The sequence below is a fragment of the Sinohyriopsis cumingii genome, chromosome 6 (assembly GCF_028554795.1).
Source record: "Sinohyriopsis cumingii isolate HCF-2022 chromosome 6, ASM2855479v2, whole genome shotgun sequence".
Classification (NCBI taxonomy): domain Eukaryota; kingdom Metazoa; phylum Mollusca; class Bivalvia; order Unionida; family Unionidae; genus Sinohyriopsis; species Sinohyriopsis cumingii.
Genome location: NC_142966.1, coordinates 27,488,499 through 27,509,685, shown reverse-complemented (window position 1 = coordinate 27,509,685; position 21,187 = coordinate 27,488,499). Strand labels below are relative to the sequence as shown.

The following is a 21,187-nucleotide window of genomic DNA, read 5'->3' as shown; positions in this document are numbered from 1 at the left end:
TTTGGTTTTTTTTTTTGGGGGGGGGTTTCGTTTAATGATTCGCTCTTGTAAATTATGAGAATCTGCACGGGTAACCTTTTGTATAGTACAGTGGAAAGTTATGGCGTGTTCACAAGAGTGCATATTTGTAACCGTGTACGATGGGCGAAGTTGCAGACAAAATTATTTCCTTTTGAGAAACGACTCTTCAGATAAAAATCTAGATATATTGATGACTACCGTGTGAACCTTAACATAGACACCTTCATTTATTTACATACTTAATGTGTTATTTCATATTTTTTAACAGGAGCTACATCTATTGATTGCGAGAAGGCAAACAAAGGTTTATTCCTGGGACTTCTGGTGGCTGTTGTGACACTTATTGCCATGGCAACCTTTTTTGTCTTTGAGAATCGTATATCAGACCCCAACACCGCCATCAAAGTATTTTTTGTCACAGAGATTGCCCTAATGGTGGTAACAGCTCTTGGGATTGTCTGGGGATACGTACGCCTGGCCCGTCTGAAGTTCCTCGAGAACTACTTCTTCACCGTGGATTCAGTCCTCCTGATCGTAGCTTTGGCGGGAACCTACATCTATCTCTGCTTCATTCTTATCTCTGTCGCCTCAGGGATTGGCTCCCACGGTGTCACTGGAATTCTCTCTATCATCACCATTATCCTTGCACTAATCCAGGCCACAATGCATACCATCTTTGTCCTGGATGGATTATGTCGCTGCGCGGAAAACGATGAACAGATGGCACAAAAACCAGGTCGAGCCGTCGTTACATTCTTGCTTGTTTGTAACCTAGCGCTGTGGGTGGTCAGCATGTTTGAGGTGAAGAAAACGCAAGTCGTACAGATTCATATTGATTTCTATGGAATTCTTGCTTGGAATATTATCAACCACTTGTGTGTTCCGCTACTCATCTTTTTCCGGTTCCATTCGGCCATTTGCTTGTCCAAAATATGGTTCAACGCCTACCAGAAGGAGAAACAGATATAAACACCGTGAGAATATTTTATCCTGGAACATTTAAAGGCAGCAGTGGTTGATGGGATTATCTGATTGTCGTCACGTAAAAAAATAATAAAGTACTTAGGTGGAACATATGATTAAAATATAGGATCAACATTTATCGATGGAGAAGATTTTGTCTTCCATCAAGCGATGACACATGATGTACTTATGAACCATAAAAGTCACACTATTGATCCGTGGTCCGTGTAAGGCATTTAACCGCGAAAAAAGAAGCTAAATGCTGACATTATTAACTGTATTTTAGTTTCATGTGTTCGTGTAGATAGATTTGACCCAAAGAATAATCTTGAGCACATGCAATGACGTGTTTCTGGTGTGTACCGTACAGGACCAATTTGTGCTCGTAATGGGTTTTAAATTATTGGGGAATATTCATTACGTGTCTCATTGATTTTATTTTCTCAAAACTTTGCGTCAGTGAAAGTTTCCAAAGGAATATATTGGAGACCAACATTATAAGTGTGTGCGCGCAAACACACACACACACACGCACGTGTTTGTGTGTTTGTTCATTACAAGCGCATGGAGATTTTCGTGAGATTAGTTTTCTTGGCGGATTATAACACTGTATAACTATTATGCGTTGACTCAATAACTGACAGGTCGAAACTATTACAGTGGTGTCGGTATCTCTTTCGTAAATCTTCATTGTCTGAATGGTTTCGCTATGGGTGGGTGGGTGGGGGTATTGCTTATTTTTATTTGTAAATTCCTATCTCCAGGTTGCCAGGGATTCTGGCAAAATAATACAGACTATTAATCTGGCAACAGAGAGAAAACATAGGATGGGAATTTCTTGGTCTTTGTTTTTATTTGACCAAAGGACAACATATGAATTAGTAATGCAAAATTTCATATATTTTGTTACTTCGAACTTTGTGTTAAGGGTTTATCTTTAATACGTCATCATCAGGAAAACTGTATTTTGATTGAATGCAGACATTTTGGGAAGTGTCAAATGAAAATATATATATAGTTCTTTTGTTTTAATAGAAACCACCTACTCAGCAAAGTTAAAGCTATGTTTTGCATAAAAGGAAGGCAATGCTATCTGTTTCGCTAAATTTTTATATCTACCTCTCAGAATATATTTACTTCTCAAGGTCATAACTTTTTCATTTCACTCATGAAAGAACATACATGTATTCAGACATGTTTACTTTGAAAGCACAAATCCTTTTAGGGTCTGTGCATTAACAATTGGTTTTTTTATATTTAAATGTACATATATAACTATTTCATGTAAATCCCTTTTAGCAAAACCATTTTATGTATAAATATATATTTCTTAGAAAAATATCGATCTATGTAGATTTATAATGTGTAAATGTATGCGAGAAATAGCACATGACAGTCGTCATAAGAGAACAGGTTAGGTGCTCAGAGTGAACTCTAATGACGTTTCATAGGAGTTTTATACTGTTCCAAAGATTTTAATCTTTAATGATTCTAGTACTTTTACGACATGCCAGCGAAAGGGAATCTGTTTAGGAAAGTAGTGACGAAAAAGTACTTTTCGACATGCCAACGAAAGCGAATCTATATATATATATATATATATATATATATATATATATATATATATATATATATATATATATATATATATATATATATATTCTTTGCATAGTAAGAAATTCATTATTTCTTAGAGTCAAGCAAGTCTGTGAGAACCAAGGGTACACAATGTCATCCACCTGCTCCTCCTCTTCTTCTTCGTCACAATCATCATCGTCATCATCTTCTTCTATCGCGACTCATCTGATCAATAAATAAATAAATACCCTAATTCCCCTCCCCCCCCCATTGTCCCGATGCACATGGCTGTATGTTCTATGACGAGACTAATGAATTTAAGAACCGCGATGACTCAATGGTCAGCGTGCCAGACTCTGGACCGAAAGGGTACACATTCGAACAAACAAGACAATTATCAGATCATTCCAGGTGGTCTGCTTGACATGTTCTTAGGCAAGGCACTTTTTCCAATTGCATTGGCGATAATTAATCAATTAATTGTGTTGCTGTGTCGTAAAACACCCAAACCAAACAGCTATGCCAGTTGGAATCAAAGGTTTTCCTTTTGGACCAAATATACAAACTGCCCGGCTCAAAGGGCGAAAAGTGCACAATATCTGTCATTTCAGACCTGTCCGTCTCAACTGTCTTTTTTGCTTCGTGTAGATCTGAACCACATTTGTTCGGTAGTAATGAAAATCTGTAGTGAAAAAAGCAAAGAAAAAGCGACAAAAGTCGCAGAAAATTAATGGAAATAAGACAAGTCGTGCAGCTTTCTGAAATAATACAAAATCTGGCGCATAGTTTACTGATGAGCTCGTATTACCAGAAGATGACACATGCGCACGGATTCCAAGGTTGTGAAGTATTTACTGTTAACATGACCTCACATGCTACATGGTTCCGTGTATATACCGGTGTCCAAACCAGTCACTTTGAAAACACGCGCTGACCAATATGGTTCGTTTTACCATGAGTTGTGGCTCTTTTAAGTCTAGCTTCATTTCGTTTGGCTCCAGAAGGACATGTAGAAGAGATGGAAACAGAAAAGTCGAATCTAATGAATGACTATAAAATATCGATCCAAAAGTTCTAACAACTTTCTTTCGTTAATTTTTAAATTTTATACTACAGTTTATGTTTTCTACACTTTGGTAATATTCCGTTCATTAAGTCGATATTTGTACACATATTGCAATATTGTAACAATGCAGTTAGTTTACGGTCCCTGATCAGAGAAATGGGCTAACAATGCTCTCAAATATAGAGTTCAGAAATTATTACGTCTAGTATAATGGCTATTATGTAATTCCGTGTTATATTGTAGTGTTGTGTAATATATTCAATGTTTAATAGTATTATGTAATTGTAATACTAACGTTTAGATTCCATGTATCCTAATTTTGTATGGAATAAATTATTCTTGTACTTCCTATGTTTCTTCATCATCGTCTATGTGACTGAACCTTTACGCTTTTCTTTAGCGTAAAACGAATAGTATACCGACTCCAAAACAATGTTTATATATATATATATGTATGTACACACCCTCACACACACATACACACACGCGCGAGCGCACGCACGCGCGCACACACACACACACACACACACACACACACACATACACACACACATACATACATACATACATACATACATACATACATGCATACATACATACATACCTACATAAATATATACATACATGCCTTAAACAGCAGAATGTACATGTCTTTTGTTATTAATACGACAATTTTATATAAAGGCGGATGTACCTATTGTGTCATGAAAGGGATCGCCTGTGGAGTTTGCATCGCTGTTCATGTTTGTTTTTATTTACTGGGATTTTTTAGTTTTGGTTTGTTTTGTTTTGTTGGGATTGTTTTTTTTTTGTTTTTTTTTTTTTGTTTTTTTTCGCCCAAGAATCAATACGAAACTTGTATGGTGACCACTTATTTAAAACTTAGAATCCCTTTAAACGAAATATGTGAAGTATATTTTAAGTCTGAATTTCTTTAACTCAAGCAAACAACCCTGGTCTACATTGTTCATTCTACGCATGTTTTCAAGCTACCTGCTAGCTCAGTTTTACACTTCTCATTCTACCATGATATGTAGTGATCACCGATGTTCCTTTTCTGTTGTCGTATTCACTTTGTTCTTTCTGCACATTATTTCAAATGGTTGGTGTTTACCATTTTCTGCTGCCATATTCTACGAGTTCTTGTTCTAGCCACGACATCAAGTGATCAGTGTATCTGCTGTCGTATTCTACACTATTCCTTCAAACTATGATTTCAGATGATCTGTAATGACCATGATCTACCAGCGCATGTGTATTCTGATCTGCTGTTGCATTCGTTTCGTTGTACCAATTATTACTGATGATAAGCGTATCAACTGATCTGTCAGCGTGTAATGCAACAGACTGGGATCTACACTGATGTATCCATGATACAGTTGATCTGCCGTATCATAATGGGACCATAGATCTAGATCTTATGTTGTTCGAAAATGGGATCCGCTTCTTATATAGAAAAATGCGGGCATTCCTTTTCAATCAGCCACCATTATAAAACATTATCACCAGCAGCATATCAACGTACATAATAAGACTAGAAACAAAAAGACTGAACACCGATGGACGTCATGATTACAAAAATAGTTTCTATATCATGAAGGGCGGGGTAAAATTTTTAAGCCATGACTACTCTAAATAGGGGTTTTCATCAGAAGACTTCTTATCATATTTATATGTATGGTCCTAAATGAAACTGGTGCCCATCTTGCATCAAGTATATCCTGTTATCGCCACTCGAAGAGGAAAGCCATATAACAATTGGGTCTTTATGTATTCAAAACCAAAATGGTGCCGATCTGATGTGAAATTTAATCACAATGACAGCCATCTTGGAAGACGTTTATCTCGCTACTCTTTGTAGATGAAAAGTCATGTCGACATAGAATCGCTCTGGTGGCCTAGTGGTTAAAGCATCCGCATCGGGTGCGGAAAGTCGCGGGTTCGAACCCAGGCCGAGCCATACCAAATACCTATAAAAATGGTACTAACAGCTGAATCACTAGGCGCTCAGCAATAAGACGGTAGTCTTAGGACTAGTCGGCCTGGTGTCAGCATAATGTGACTGGGTGGGACATCATGCTACATGTCTGCGGCATGATGCCCCAGTGAGGGACATCACTATAAACTGCCACACTGCAGACATCATAGCAATATACTGAGAAATTGTTAAAGCTATGTTAAAAAAACACACACTTGTCACCATAGAGTTTTCATCAGATGATGGCTGACTTCGGGGGGAGGGGGGCTACATATAAATGATGCCGATCTGATATCCATTATGTGGTCATTTTGAAATTCTCGTAAGTGAAATTGGTGCTGATATTACACCTAATATCAATCAATTAAAGGATTTAAGTCGCCGAGTGCTTTTGCGACTGTACACCTAATATGACGGCTAATTTTAAAACTTGTTATTGCTAAAACACAACAGAGATACTTTCCAGCTCCCAACAGTTAAAAAATATAGTTGTATTCTGAATTCCTGGAAATTCATTTCGGTTGGGTGATAGTCACTCATTTATAGGGAATCTTGTCCTTAGAAAATACAAAGAAGTTAATGTTCTTTTTTTAAAATTAATAAAATCGTTTAAGAAAGGAAATTACAGAACTTTTAAAATCCTTGGCTTATTCATCTTCTGCACAACGTTTATTATACGTGTTCGGCGTATCGTATTTTCAAAATTGCTAACAAAGGGAAATTTCATGGAATCAGATTTTCACATCATGAGATGATATAAACATCTGATTTAATATCAAAATATCAAGGTCACATTGAACTAATTAAAAGTGTATCATTAAGTCGTTTATCCGTGTCAAAAATGAATGGCGGAGAAACCCCTTTTACATTGCTGTGAAATACGGAATATTACTTGTCTCTAGAAAACAATTTATTACATGTTTTAAGCAAGGCATAGAACAGAATGTTGCCAAAGCAACATGAAATTAAACCATTTTAATCAGATCAGTTGACAAGGTTATCTTGGAAAAGCTTACATTAACAATATAAATGGTTCTAAAGTGGTCAGCGTTTATCTACTGTAATGAAATCGCGTATCACGAGATAAACGTTCATACCAGTCGGTAACTTAGCGTAACTTACAAGCTTCCGCCCCGATAAGAAAATTCTGTGGATAAATGTGTTTAAAAAGGAAAATCAGAATGGTCCAGGAAATACAAGTGTACAATGAACGGCATATTTTAGGCTGCTCCGTGTTTAATAGTTCTCTGTGTAGGAACCCGTATAGAATGGTTGACGTTGAAGATTAGTAGCCGACGGGTCTCAATGTCTCGACCTTTGGCAAGGTATGCGGTCATGAACGAAACTTATTATTCAGAAACCTTATTTTCTTATTAGATTTACCATGACCTTTAGACGCCAGGAATTTTATACAGTTTCCTTTATCACAAGTGCAAGCCATCCACGTTTGGTTAACAAATCTAATCTAGAACAAACGTTATCCCGCATAACTCGTATTTCTCTGAGACATGATGACTTTAATATTTGACTTATTGAATCCACACTCATTAGACGGCTTCTTTACCTTAAGCGAAAGCCCTCAACACTCTCTGGGCATGGTACTTAGTCTACCACCAATATTATTGTGCAAAATGTATTTCCCCACTACCAGAGCATGATATTAAAAAGACAAAACAAGAATAGAACAAAAAGAATACAATGTAAACAAATTATGTCAAATTAAACTTTGAATGAAAAGGATTTACTGATTTAAGTGTACTGATATTTCCAGTTGTATGTTCTAGTTCTGGTTGAAGCAAGAGTCAGCTATTAGTCAGCAAGAATGTCTACAACGTTGTGGGTGATCTTATATAGCAAATTCAATTGTGCCTTGGTCCTTCTGGATTTCAGTGATTCCCATTGTGGGCGGTACAGCATTGGGATGACGCTGTTGATATTCCTATACCGATTATTGGTAATTTAGCAGCCCGTAGCTATCCCATCTCCAGCTTGTGTGTCCGACCCGTGGTATTGGGTTTCCGGACGGTTGAGCAGTGTTCGAGGCCTGGTCTCACGAGAGAGAAGTATGATGCCCTCTTTAATTGCTTATTCGAAGGTTGCGTTTTAAGAAACCCTAGGTTACTGTTACCATTCATAACTATCTTGTCAATATGGTGTTTCCACGACAGGTCCTTGGATATTTCCACTTCTAGGTGCTTTGCAACGTCCTCTGTATTAAGGATGTGCTCCCTGAGTGTATAGCTGGAGACGATTGGAGACTTCTTCTCGTATACTCTAAGGATGTTAAATTTATCTGGATGAAAGTTCATACACCATATTTCTCCTATCTAAAAGTTTAATTAGGTCATCTTGGGGATTTTACAGTCGCTCAAAGCATTGATCCGTCGATTGGCTATAGTCATCTGCAAGCAAGCTCCTGCTGGACGGAACGGTTGGTGGAAGGTCGTTAATGAAGACCAAGAAGAGGATGGGTTCAAGTACACTGCCTTGCGGCACGCCGCTGAGGACTGGTTCAGATGTTGCTCTATCAACTGTAACTATCTGCTACCTGCCTGTCAGGTTGTCCCTTATCCGTGAAAGAGTTTTACTCTAAATACTTGTCCATTTCACATGAAGAAGTTCTTCATGGTAGTCACGATCGAAGGCCTTGCTGAAGTCGAGGACCGCAAGGTCGTACTGTTTCCCTCTGTCTAAACCTTTGGACAGCTCATCCACCAGTGTAAATAGCTTAGCTTCGCAGCTCCTCCTTACGCGCAAGCCATGCTGACTATCTGTAAGGGTATGATGCTTCTTTACTTTCATTGGTCGTAAGCTACATCCAATAAGGGGCGGTTCTTGGTCCCCAATAAATGGGGTAATTTCACATTAACTGATGAGTGTCGTGTTGTTAGTGAAGAAGAGGACAAAGATATTTGATGAAGATTCTGTGATTCTTGTAGGTGCATTGACAACTTGCTCCAGGTAGGTATCTTTTGTATCCGTTAGAAGCTGTTGACTCTGGGCGCTGTTTGTAGCATGTGCACCAGGCTCTCGCTTTTCCATTCTACGTTTGGGATGTTAAAGCCAATTCCAAGATATAGATGTGCAGCCCGAGGAATCCTTGACAAATATCTGGCGTTGCTCTAAGTAGCTAGGGTAAATTTTGGACGGTGGTTTGTAAAATCAAATATAGAGACAAACCTTACTTTGGTCCTTACCATCTCAGAACTATTTCCTATGAGCTCTTCGGGTTCACAGTTAGAGTGCTGATCCGAGACCAGTATAAACACATCACCCCCTTGTCTACCAGCTGTACGATCTTTTTGATAAACTTTGAAGTTAAACGGGAAAACGTCAGCTGACAGGACGCTTTTTGTCTAGTCAGGATTTTGTTCCAATAATGTTTGCTTGCGTTGATGATATCATGTTGCTTAACAGTTCTTTCTTTCAAAGTAATTTAAACAATCGACAAGTTATGACAAAAGTTCTCAAAGGTAGATAGAATTTCTGCCCAGGAAGAGTATCTGCTGTAGATGATATGCATTGTTTATGTGATGATGTGGTATTTAGATTGTTGAAACACATTTCGCTGTCTGTTTAAGGACAGTCAATTAAGCAGGAATATATGTTGCTGGATTCAGGGAGGGCTATGTCGAATATTCCAGTTGATTAGTTTGGAGCTCCACATTGAAAGCACTCCCAACTTACGTTGGTCAAGGCCTTGAAGACTCCATCCACTATACCCATACATTTTTGATGGTACCATACTTCGCAGGTGTCACAGCAGATGCAAGGTGTTGACGGTTAACATGCTTTATTACAGACTCCACACGGGAATTTAATAATTATGGGTCCAGGGTGGCTCAAATGACGCAGCCAACAATGAACTACATAGATATAATATGACCAGCATCTACAAGATGGAAGTCTTATCTTGGGCATTTTTAGTCTCATGCTAGCTGTGAGGTAGGTGGAGAGCGATGACCGTGGTTTATCAACAACGAAAAGGGCATGTGTATTAACTGTTTCATTTCCCCATGGTGAAATGGTAAATATTTTGTTTATGACTGCCAATGTACTTTGAAAGATGTACTGTGACATTTTACCTTCGCTATAATTCTGTATAAAGCTTACCGCAAGTGTCAGATGTTGACACCTAAAAACATTGCTTGATGAGAAAGTTTATCCTGGGACCCAATTACTGTCCGAAAAGGAATTTTAAAACAAAAGCTCTTTCCAGAGTTTTCTGAGTGAATATGCTTATATAATCTTACTCAGGAAGCATTCATAAAGTAAAAATAATTGTTACGTGTTTGGGCTTTTACAAAACGTAACAAAAAAAAGTGAAGACAACAAGTTTTGTAAAATTTAACAAATAATTTATTTCCCTCGAAAACCAAGATAAAAATGAGAAAAAGAACTTATAGTTTTACGAATCAAATCCAAAAACAATCCAAGCATTAAAAAATAGAAGTCCTAGTAATGAAAAAGTGCTAATTAAACTTATTTCGAATCCCAATGAAATCCAAAATGGAAGGTGATGACATATGTTGTGGTCAGCATCGTACTGATGTGTCAACAGTTCTTTGTTGAATCACAAAAAAATAATATTCCAGTTCTTGAATTCTGTATAAATTTCGATAAACGTCCATGTCAAAGAATTAATTTAGAGCACTAGTATTTCCAGGGAAAAGAACCACTTTTCTTTGAATAAAATAAAATAATTAGCCCAAAAAATGGTTACAACATAAAACACATGGACTTCTCCAGTGTTAAGGCAAGTATCACTATTATTTCTCAAAACATCAACAATAATTCTAGCTACAACGCATAACAGATGCCTGGATGTGAGTCAATCCTCTGGAAAAACCTAATTGATACATGTTATTTAACACTAATCCAAGTATGGCCTTGATTCTACGTATTGAATCTTACTCTGAGAAAGAATTTTAAAAAACGTTGTTTACTACAAACAAACACTGGTTATGAGTCAAGGTCAGGAACTAGATCAGCATTAGATACAATGTTTCTATAAAGTTGTTTACCTCAAAAATAAAAAGAAATTAGTCAGTACTGAACTCTATTCCACTAAATAAAGTTACATTACAAAAGCATGTAATGGAATACAATTTTTTTTAAAACAAACAAACAATTAAATTAAATCAAATATAAATTAAATCAAATATACATATCATAATCAAAATATTAATGTTGCAAAAAATGTCTTCTGTCCATATAATATAGAAATGTCTGGAGATAGAAATTGGGAAGTAACCACCCATTTGATTGTCAATCACGATTGTAGAACAAAATTTACATCAAAGACCTTGTCAATAAATAACCTGTTTATGTTGCTGTGCACTAAAACAATAAACCTATCCAATAATATTACCCTTTAAATAATTCTTACAATTCTATTAATCTGAGCATAGTGTTTCCATGATAAGGAAGTTATGCCTCTCTGCATCTTCATTTAGAACAATGCTTATGTGAGGTAGTGATGCTTGCATGTCACTGTTGATTAAAAATAATATTGTTTTCAAATTAAATTGAAGATATACAAGGCAACAGTTACTGTCTAAATCACAACTTCATAGTCACTCCATATGGATACAATCAACAACTATGAAAGGGATTGCTTGGTAGGGTGAAGTACTGTAGGGGTCCATCCCTTGCCACCCAGCCAGTATGGTAGCCATTAAGGCCTGCTACCAATCCAGAAATGCTCAGCTAATACGGCTCTGGTGAAGTCCATACTGGCTTAAGTAGGGAAAGAACTTAAACACTAGATGGAAATCAACATTGCTTTAGTCAGAGGATGACTAGATAAGGAAGTATCTCCACAGGGTGAGAGGTAAAATCTTCACCAAACCTGACGTCTTTCTACCCTACGTTTGTCTGGTGAGCTACTAGAGGTAACAGTATACAACAAAAGAAATAGATATGAGTTTCGCCCAGTATAAAATCATCCCACCTCACTTGTTGCATGATTTAACAAGGGGCATGCAGCCTAAAACTGTATCATCCAAATGTTTTCCCGCCACCAATGAACTTGAGGCTGGAAAAAACGACACAAAAGGAACAACAATTTATAACCATTGGTGACAATATCTTTACCAACCTTGATTATGCTACAAATCTGACTGATTAACATTAACGTCATGCAAGAGGAAGTATACATTTTCAGCCCTGAGATCAACTGTTGCAAAAACAAAACTCCAAACAACCAGTCAACAAGCCATCATATCTGCAAAAGCACCAATGGGGCATGCAGGGTCATTTATACACATCAGCTTCATTCCATAGCTCAGAGAGCCGAGAGTAAGAGATCTGATGCCACACAGAAATTGTTCATGGCTTCATGTAAATCATGGAGAGATAGGTCTGGCACTTAAAGATCAGATTTGTTACAAAGATCTGACTGTAAAATACATATTTCTACCAGTCTTCATGTATAGTGTGTATACATGGATGTTTACAGAGGCGATGACTTAAACGAATAATACTTTTGACCCACCGTGGCTCTGCAGTATCATTCACATCACATACACCCAACACATCACAAATGCAGAGAACAGTGACAGAATGAAGCAATCTTCAGATACAGCAGATCCCATCAGGTCCAGACACTTGAAGCTGTCTCTTCCTGGCAAACAATTTCAGAATGACAGCTTCCTACTCTAGATAATGTCAATCTTTCAAATAAAGAATGAAAAGAAAATCAAATTATTGAAGATGTCTTGGAAAATCTGAAATAGCTAGAGTCTCACAGGTCATATTTCATATTTAGTTTGTCAAGTCTTTTCATGCATTGATGTTTCCAGGTCACAAAAGGTTAGGTAGAGCCAAATGAAACCAGTTACTTTGTGTGTCAATGCAAACTAATTATCAACGCATAATCATCTGCCTCAGAGTAATGCCTAACACTGAAAGTAACCTATCACTGAATGTAACTCTACACTTAATGTAACCCAACAGTGAATGTAATCTAAAACTGAATGTAACTTAATGTTAAATGTAACGGAGCATTGAATGTAACCAAACAGTGAATGTAACCCAGCATTGAAATTAACCCAACACTGAATGTAACCAAACAATAAATGTAACCCAGCATTGAAATGAACCAAACACTGAATGTAACCAAACAAACAGTGAATGTAACCCAGCATTGAAATTAACCCAACACTGAATGTAACCAAACAAACAGTGAATGTAACCCAGCACTGAAATGAACCCAACGCTGAATGTAACCAAACAAACAGTGAATGTAACCCAGCACTGAAATTAACCAAACACTGAATGTAACCAAACAAACAGTGAATGTAACCCAGCATTGAAATTAACCCAACACTGAATGTAACCAAACAAACAGTGAATGTAACCCAGCATTGAAATTAACCAAACACTGAATGTAACCAAACAAACAGTGAATGTAACCCAGCATTGAAATTAACCCAACACTGAATGTAACCAAACAAACAGTGAATGTAACCCAGCACTGAAATTAACCCAACACTGAATGTAACCAAACAAACAGTGAATGTAACCCAGCATTGAATTTAACCCAACACTGAATGTAACCAAACAGTGAATGTAACCCAGCATTGAAATTAACCAAACACTGAATGTAACCAAACAAACAGTGAATGTAACCCAGCACTGAAATTAACCCAACACTGAATGTAACCAAACAGTGAATGTAACCCAGCATTGAAATTAACCCAACACTGAATGTAACCCAACACTGAATGTAACCAAACACTGAATGTAACCAAACACTGAATGTAAATGGTTCATAGCCAAAATATAGCTGTATTTCCAACTGTAACTTGCCACAAAACTTAACCATCTAATTGTAGCCATTGATGAAAAGTATGACTTTTTGACTTGGAATAGTTTAATAGATTCAGTACTTTGCCACTGGGATAATGCCAGACCTATGAATACGAGGAACACTGCTGTCAAGAATTGTTACGTTCATGATTTAGGGTATTTTTTTAAAAAGTTGTCATCATTTGATCCAAGTTGCATAATCCCTTTTTATTTGGACATAACACTAGGGTGTAATTAAAATACTTGTTTAAAATGTTATATAATGAATAAAGAATGTGATAAACATTTTAAATAACATTTTACATGTGATTAATTTTATTGGATTCTAATTTGTGTTATAGTTTGGGATGACTGATGGTGACATTTTACTGCTTACATTTAGTCATGTTATAATTTTGTACCAACTAGTGACATTTTACTTGTTACATTTTAGGCTGACTGGTGACAACATATTACAAAATATATTTAGTTGTGTTACAGTTTTGGGCTGACTGGTGACAACATATTACAAAATATATTTAGCTGTGTTACAGTTTTGGGCTGACTGGTGACAACATATTACAAAATACATTTAGCTGTGTTACATTTTGGGCTAACTGGTGACAACATATTACAAAATATATTTAGTTGTGTTACATTTTGGGCTGACTGGTGACAACATATTACAAAATATATTTAGTTGTGTTACAGTTTGGGGCTGACTGGCAACAACATTTTACTGGTTACATTTGGAGTTTCCTTACTTTTTCTTGTAGATTGTTATAACATACATTCATGAGAGTATGATTTCTATCCAAGCAAATTAAAACCAGATGCACTTTGTCAGGCCTAGATTGTACACAATGACTGTTGATAAACAGATCAAATTCAGCTTTTCCACTCAATCATTGTCCTGATATCTTACTCTCAAAAGATTTTTGAGTTGGCTCAGTTCCAGTACATATTCTGATTGTTAAGATAAAGGTTAAGTTTGGTTAATCCATTTTTTTATCTTTTGTAAAATAGAACATTTTGAGGACTGATGAAGGATGGTATGCAATATTACATAATATATGTAAAGCTTTATCATATATATTTAGTCCCAAAGACATGCTTCTAATCATGCATTATGCCTAGTCAATATGTCATATATAAAGTCCCAAAGCCAGGATTTTAATGATGTGTTGTGCCTAGTCAAGATATTGTATATGTAGTCTTAAAGCCAGGATTTTAAATGTGTTGTGCCTAGTCAAGATGTCTGACCTATTGCAGCACCAAATAAATGAGGTAATTGAAATCATGTCAACTAAATGACAAGATCCCACACAAAGTTATATTTTGATTTAAACTTCTAAAGTGCAGATGTCAGTTTAGTGTAGGAAGCTGAAACATCAAACTGATACTTCCTTTCAAAATGGTATTTTTTAAATAGCATTAACAAGATCCACACTTCCTCTCCTCCATGGCTGGTGAAATCCAATGCCACTGAATCTTCTAAAGCTGTTTATTCTTGCTGCTGTCTTTACACATGAACAGTTATCCCTTACTGCCCATGTATAACGCACATCCAATTTTAAACAGCATAGATTGCTGCAGTATGTGCCAGCAGACCAGAGTCTAACCTGCTCAAAAACATTTATTAGTAGAACAAGCATAGATCAACGGGCACATTTTGCAGTGGCCAATTTGGGTCTACACTCTTCACACTGGAGTGCACTCTGTATCCAAGCAATACAGTAAACTTCTTGAAACATACAAAATGTATGGTATATCTAAGTGGTTTCTAATTGGAACTGGTCCCCTGTTGTTTATGTAACATCTGCAAATCAAATTACACTTAGATGACAGCTAAAGAGGTTAGCTGTAAACAAGATTATTTTACTCAGAATTGAACAAGATCCCAAAAAGCTGTTGTCTTAATCACACTCTGATAAATGACTTTTACCCCCACATAAAAGTGGGCATGATTCTTCACATGTCAGGAATGAGTGAATCATCACATAGCACTTGGACTGAACACGAATTGTATATGCATGTGAATAAATAATATGCATGTGCATGTGTGATATGGATTTTTAATGTCCTGGAGGTTTTAACAATTTTTCAGTCCTATCTCTACAATGTCTGCAGTGTTGCAGTTTGTAATGATGTCTAGCACTGGGGCATCATGCTGCAGACATGTGGCATCATGTCCCACCCTGTCAAATTATCCTGATACCAGGCTGACCAGTCATATCACTAATCTCTTAATGCTGAGCACCAAGTGAGGCAGCTGTTAGTATCATTTTTATAAGTCTTTGGTGTGACTCGGCTGGGGTTTAAACCTGCAACCTCCTGCATCCAAGGCAGACACTCTAACCACTAGGTCACCGGAGCAGGGTTTGTGTGAGTGTGTAAATGGCGTGCACACTTGGATGCTCCTAAATACACCTAATCACTAATCAACACTTTCTCTTTAGACAGATAAGAGTGACATTCCTTTGCATAAGGTCAATCAGAGATAACAAGACATTCATTCCAATTTGTCACAAAGAAATTTTAAGCACAAAAATAAAAATATTCAGTCACAATTTACATCAGACAAACTTCAATACAACATACTTAAAATCTGCATTATTTCAACATGTAATTGTCAAAATTCCTTGTAAACAGAATATTGCCCAAGTAACTTTTGATCTCTTTAACTCTTCAGTGCTTGGAAACCGACATTGTTTGTAAATTATCAACCAATTTCTTTCCCACATATGGGCCTGGGATTTTGTAAAAAAATTCTTTCACCAAATAATCTTGAAAAAGACATTCTTGTTTTCTGATTTGTAACATGAAGGAATTAATCCATTATATTAGCTGAAAAAAACTGAATTATTATGAAGTGCAAGGAAAGAAAATCCCTCGCTCCAAATACTAACCCCTAAAAATGTTTAATGGTAGATCCTTTATGACAAGTGAAATGTCGATTAATGTATACAAAGGCTTTAGCTACATTTCTTATAAGCAATAATGCAACATTTGTGTTTGTTTTCTTTTCTCATCTGCTGATGCAGTAATGTCCATTGATCAATACATTTGCTGGAAAAGATGACTTACAGGTATATTGGCAGCCTGACAGACTTTCAGGCCTAATGTCTACCACAAATCCAACTGCCGCTGTTATCATACACAAATTCTGATCATCATAAGTAACTATTTTTCAACCATTTGTAATGAAACTTTCAGTATGTACTAAAACTAAACTAATTCATGCTGGGTATGTGTCAACATAAAAGTAATTAAACTGAATTCATACGATATGCTATGCTAATGAAAGGGCATGGTTATGTCTGATCTTTTACATGCGGGGAAAATAAAATTACGAAACAACTTTTGATTATGATATTCATTTGCATATTTACAGGACAATAATTTTAATTAGAAATTTAGTGTCAAATTATTTGCATATCATTATCTAGCATTTTAATGAGATCAAGAATTTTCTTTTTTATTGTGTGGGAAGGGCAAATTTCTGGCGATCTATGAAGTACACATTGACATGGGCCAGATAACAATTAATTAGATTTATGGGGACATGCGCATATCAAATCGCCATACTGCCATGATCGGTAATGTCTTTTTAAGGGGAGAATTTTATTCCTAACTAAGCATTCATTTATTTAGCCAACAGATGACTGGTGGAAACAAAAGGTAACTTCCATTGCATAGTGTAAATGTCAGGATTGAAAGATTGCAGAACTCTGTTACTTAAACTACAAGGTTAAGTTGACCACAACTTTGGCGCCTCTGGAAAAATGTTGTTGTTGTATGGTTTAACGCCATTTTTCAGCACACGATAGGCTATACATGGTGGCCAGTATTAATGGTGGAGCAAGAACCTGGGAAAACCCCGGAAAGAACCACTGACCCACAAGAAGCTACTGGCAAGCTTTCTCACATACCCACATTAGCCGAATCCGAGACTCGACGCCTCTGGAAAAAGGCGGCAGATATATTTAATCCTGATTGGTTACGCTAAATAAGAGGCATGTTTCCCACACTAAATTTCCTAGTTTTAATATCGTCACATCAAAAATTTTAATCAGTCTAAGCTTTTCGGCAAGAGAAAACAAGTGTAAGAAGACACCAAGAGTAAATTTGGGAGGAATTATCTCGTAAAACTGTTGTCCTAGAGGACTGTTTATCGAGGAAAACCTACAAACAAATTTGGTGATAGAAGCGAGGAACGCTGAAAGCTCAAAGGTATTTGTGATAATTCCATGTAATTTGTGATGCCCATATATAATTCTGTGCTGAATTTATTTATTTAAATTTGCATGAATCTATTTGCTACAGTCGTATATCAATTTGCTTTATGAAGTATAACTGTGTTGAGTTTATGCATAGGAAGTCATACATTAATCTTTAGATAAGTTTGATGAATTGTTTGAATTTGTCGTCTTATTTGCTTAAGAATTAGGTTCTAAGAATTTCATGCATTACATTAGTTAATATGAATTATGAGAATCTGTGTGAATTCACTGAATTTAGAAGATTCAACATATGATTAAGGTTGAGCGTCTATTGACTGAAATGACATAGTAAGACATGTAATGTATCTCATTCATTCACTTGTGTATATTGAGGCTAGCTCGGAATTGTTATGCCTCGTGTGGTGTTAATGTGTGGTGTTAATGCATGATGATATAACCATTAAACTAACTAGGGTTATTATAGGACATGTGCAGCCGACTGATAGCCTTAGCATCTGTTTAGCACCAATAGTAAGATCTGATAACGAGAGGGGGATGATACAAGCCCATTATCATAAACAAAAGAAAATTTAGGTTGTCTCTTTTTATATTTTTTTAAAAGGGAGAAAATAGCTCCTGTGACATATTATCTCTGCGACGTATTTTGTGACGTATTTACTGAGACTTATCCTGCGACGTATTATCTCTGAGACATATTCTGAGACATATCTTGTGACGTATTATCTCTGAGATGTATTCTCAGACATATCCTGAGACGTATAGTGAGACGTATTATCCTGAGATCCCGGTATCTGTGAAACTACGTGCCACGCATAGAGTGAGGACCGAAAGAGGCAAGACAGAGGGAAGCTGAAGGAACAGCTACAGTGGAAGTGGAGTTAACCGGAGAAGCAGGTTATGCAATTGTACAAGGCATTGACTTTGATTGTTCACTGATTGATGCAAGCGAGATTTTTTAATTCTGTGTCAAGGATTGCCCAAGTTCCACCAAATACAGGCCCAGCAGTATTTTGTTTTCAGTGAAATCTTAAGACTGAACACTTAAAATAGAATAACGTTTTGGCTGAATATTCTGAGCTTGTAGTTTTCTTGAGTGTACTCAGGTGATCTTAAACATTTCAAATATGAAAAAGTATTTTTGTCTAACATTTAATCTGTGGAAATTTATACCAAGTAGATTGGTTACCATAGTAAAATGTTTAAAACAATGCAGTAAAATTCTAAGATACTGTTGTTGTTTTGGATTTAAAACCATTTCACAGTGCAAAACAGGTCAAACTTGGCAGCAAGTATAACTGGTGGAGGAAGAACCCAGGAAAACCCCTATAAGAATCACTGACCCATGGGAAGCTATTGGCAAGCTTTCTCACATACCCAAACTGGCTTGAACCCACATGGACAGAGATGAGTTGCCAGCGACAGATAACAGCGGGATTTTAGACCAATTGACCAGCTCGAATAAATTAGGCATAATGATACGTATATCTTGAAATAATCACCTACAATAACTTTATAAAATGAAACCAAATAATGAATGGATAAATGATTTTATCTGCCTCAGACAATTTGATTGGTTATCCTGGAAGTATGTGCTCTTTAGTCTGTGACAGACAATCGGTACTTTAACTTTTCCCCTTTCACTAACATGTAGATTTACAAACCAAATTAAGTTATAAAGACATTTAAAGATATCTCTTGAGTGCACAAACAAGTTTAGTCTCTTTTTCACTTCTCAAACTTTTCTATTTGGACTGTTTAAAATTACTTGTATGTATCACTGTATGTACTGTATTCTGTACATCTAAGATCTGACACATTTTCATGAAACTGAAACTTGAATGTGTTGTATATACCTCAAAATAATTTTATATCCATGTACTATCATCATTGTTTTTGTTGAGTAAGTTACCAACATGACATCAATTTATCCCTTCTCTATATCTTTTATCGACAAAAAAGTATGATGCAACCTAAGTCTTATCCTTCTGTCATTTTTCTGTGTCGAATATGTTTGCTGAGTTTTCAAAATCAGAAAATTAACTTTTAAATCCTACCCTCTCATTATCATTGCTGAAGAATTTGAAATATGTTTCTCGGAGCAGTAATTAAATTGCTACTGATTAAAAACAAAGGACTATCATATCTCTGAAAAGCTAGGGTGGGGTTGGAAGGGTGGTGGCAACAGATTATGAAATCAATATTGGTGCGCAATATTTAGTATATTTCACAGCTTTAACAGTTTTAATGGCTTTGAAATATGAATTGCTTGACTCACTCATTGAGAGACTTGCTATTATGAACGAAATTAATCAAAAATGATATTTGAAATTATATGAAGATTTAAAAGTAATGAAACATGTTTCTCCATGGACAAATACAAAATTTTACTGCAATAAACAAGCACTATTTATGAATGGGGATGAGCAGAATTGGCCGTGCCATGTGGCTAACAGTGTTTCCTTGTTTCTAAAAAAAATCGATGAATATACAAAAATTTCATTTTTGTGCTGATTAGTGTTAAAATTTGCCAATAAATGTTTCTTTAAATACTGAACATCCATCTTTTTGATGAATTGGTGGTTCTTGATCATGTATGTTTGCTGAATGATGGATATAAACTTGAGAAGCAAACATATAACAGTAAATATTTTTGGTCTAGAGCCTCATTCCAAAGTTTTGAAGTTTGCTCTAATATTCCTTTCTTGGTGAAAACTTGATCACAGTAAATGTTAATTCAAAGAATGTCATAATCCCATGTATATTATCACAAATATCTAATCTGTACTATTCAAAATTTCAAATAACTTCACCTTGCAAAATGTAAGATGCAGAGCGCATGTTTACCAATGGCAAACATGCTGTTACATACAACTGTTGAGTGTAGACAGAACAGCACATTTGCTTTAATCCTGCTGAAAAACTAATTATATGCTTCATATTTATTTTCTAGATTCATTCTCCCAGTCATATAAGTGATAGTTTTGCATAAAAAGACTTAAATTTCGTAGTATTCGGTATCTTAATTGGATTTGTCATGAAAGGCGTCATTATACAGTAATGGGTTAAAATGCAACAAATTATCTGACTTCTCATCTGTAAAATTAACTTTTATTTACCTAAATCTCTTGATGATTATTTTCCATATATATATATATATATATATATATATATATATATATATATATATATATATATATATATATGTATGTATGTATATATACACACACACACACATGTATACACACACACACACATATGTATACACACACACACATATATATATATATAAATCTCTTGATTATTTTCCATATATATATATATATATATATATATATATATATATATATATATATATATATATATATATATATATATATATATGTATGTGTGTGTGTATACATATGTGTGTGTGTATACATGTGTGTGTGTGTGTATATATACATATATATATATATATATATATATATATATATATATATATATATATATATATATATATATATAATTTCTTTGCATGTTTATGAAGAAAAATGGATAAAATTGAAA

The 21,187-nt window shown here is 35.7% G+C and overlaps 1 protein-coding gene across 1 annotated transcript in view; it reads left to right on the top strand.

Annotated features, from left to right (window-relative positions):
- LOC149796547 (proton channel OtopLc-like) overlaps positions 1-3,977 on the top strand; it is a 53,255-nt gene extending 49,278 nt beyond the window's left edge. Inside the window, exon 7 of the mRNA XM_089961251.1 lies at positions 290-3,977. Within this exon, the coding sequence (XP_089817377.1) occupies positions 290-990 (701 nt within the window). The 3' untranslated portion in view covers positions 991-3,977. The remainder of the gene's footprint in view (positions 1-289) is intronic.
- Positions 3,978-21,187: the final 17,210 nt, after the last annotated feature.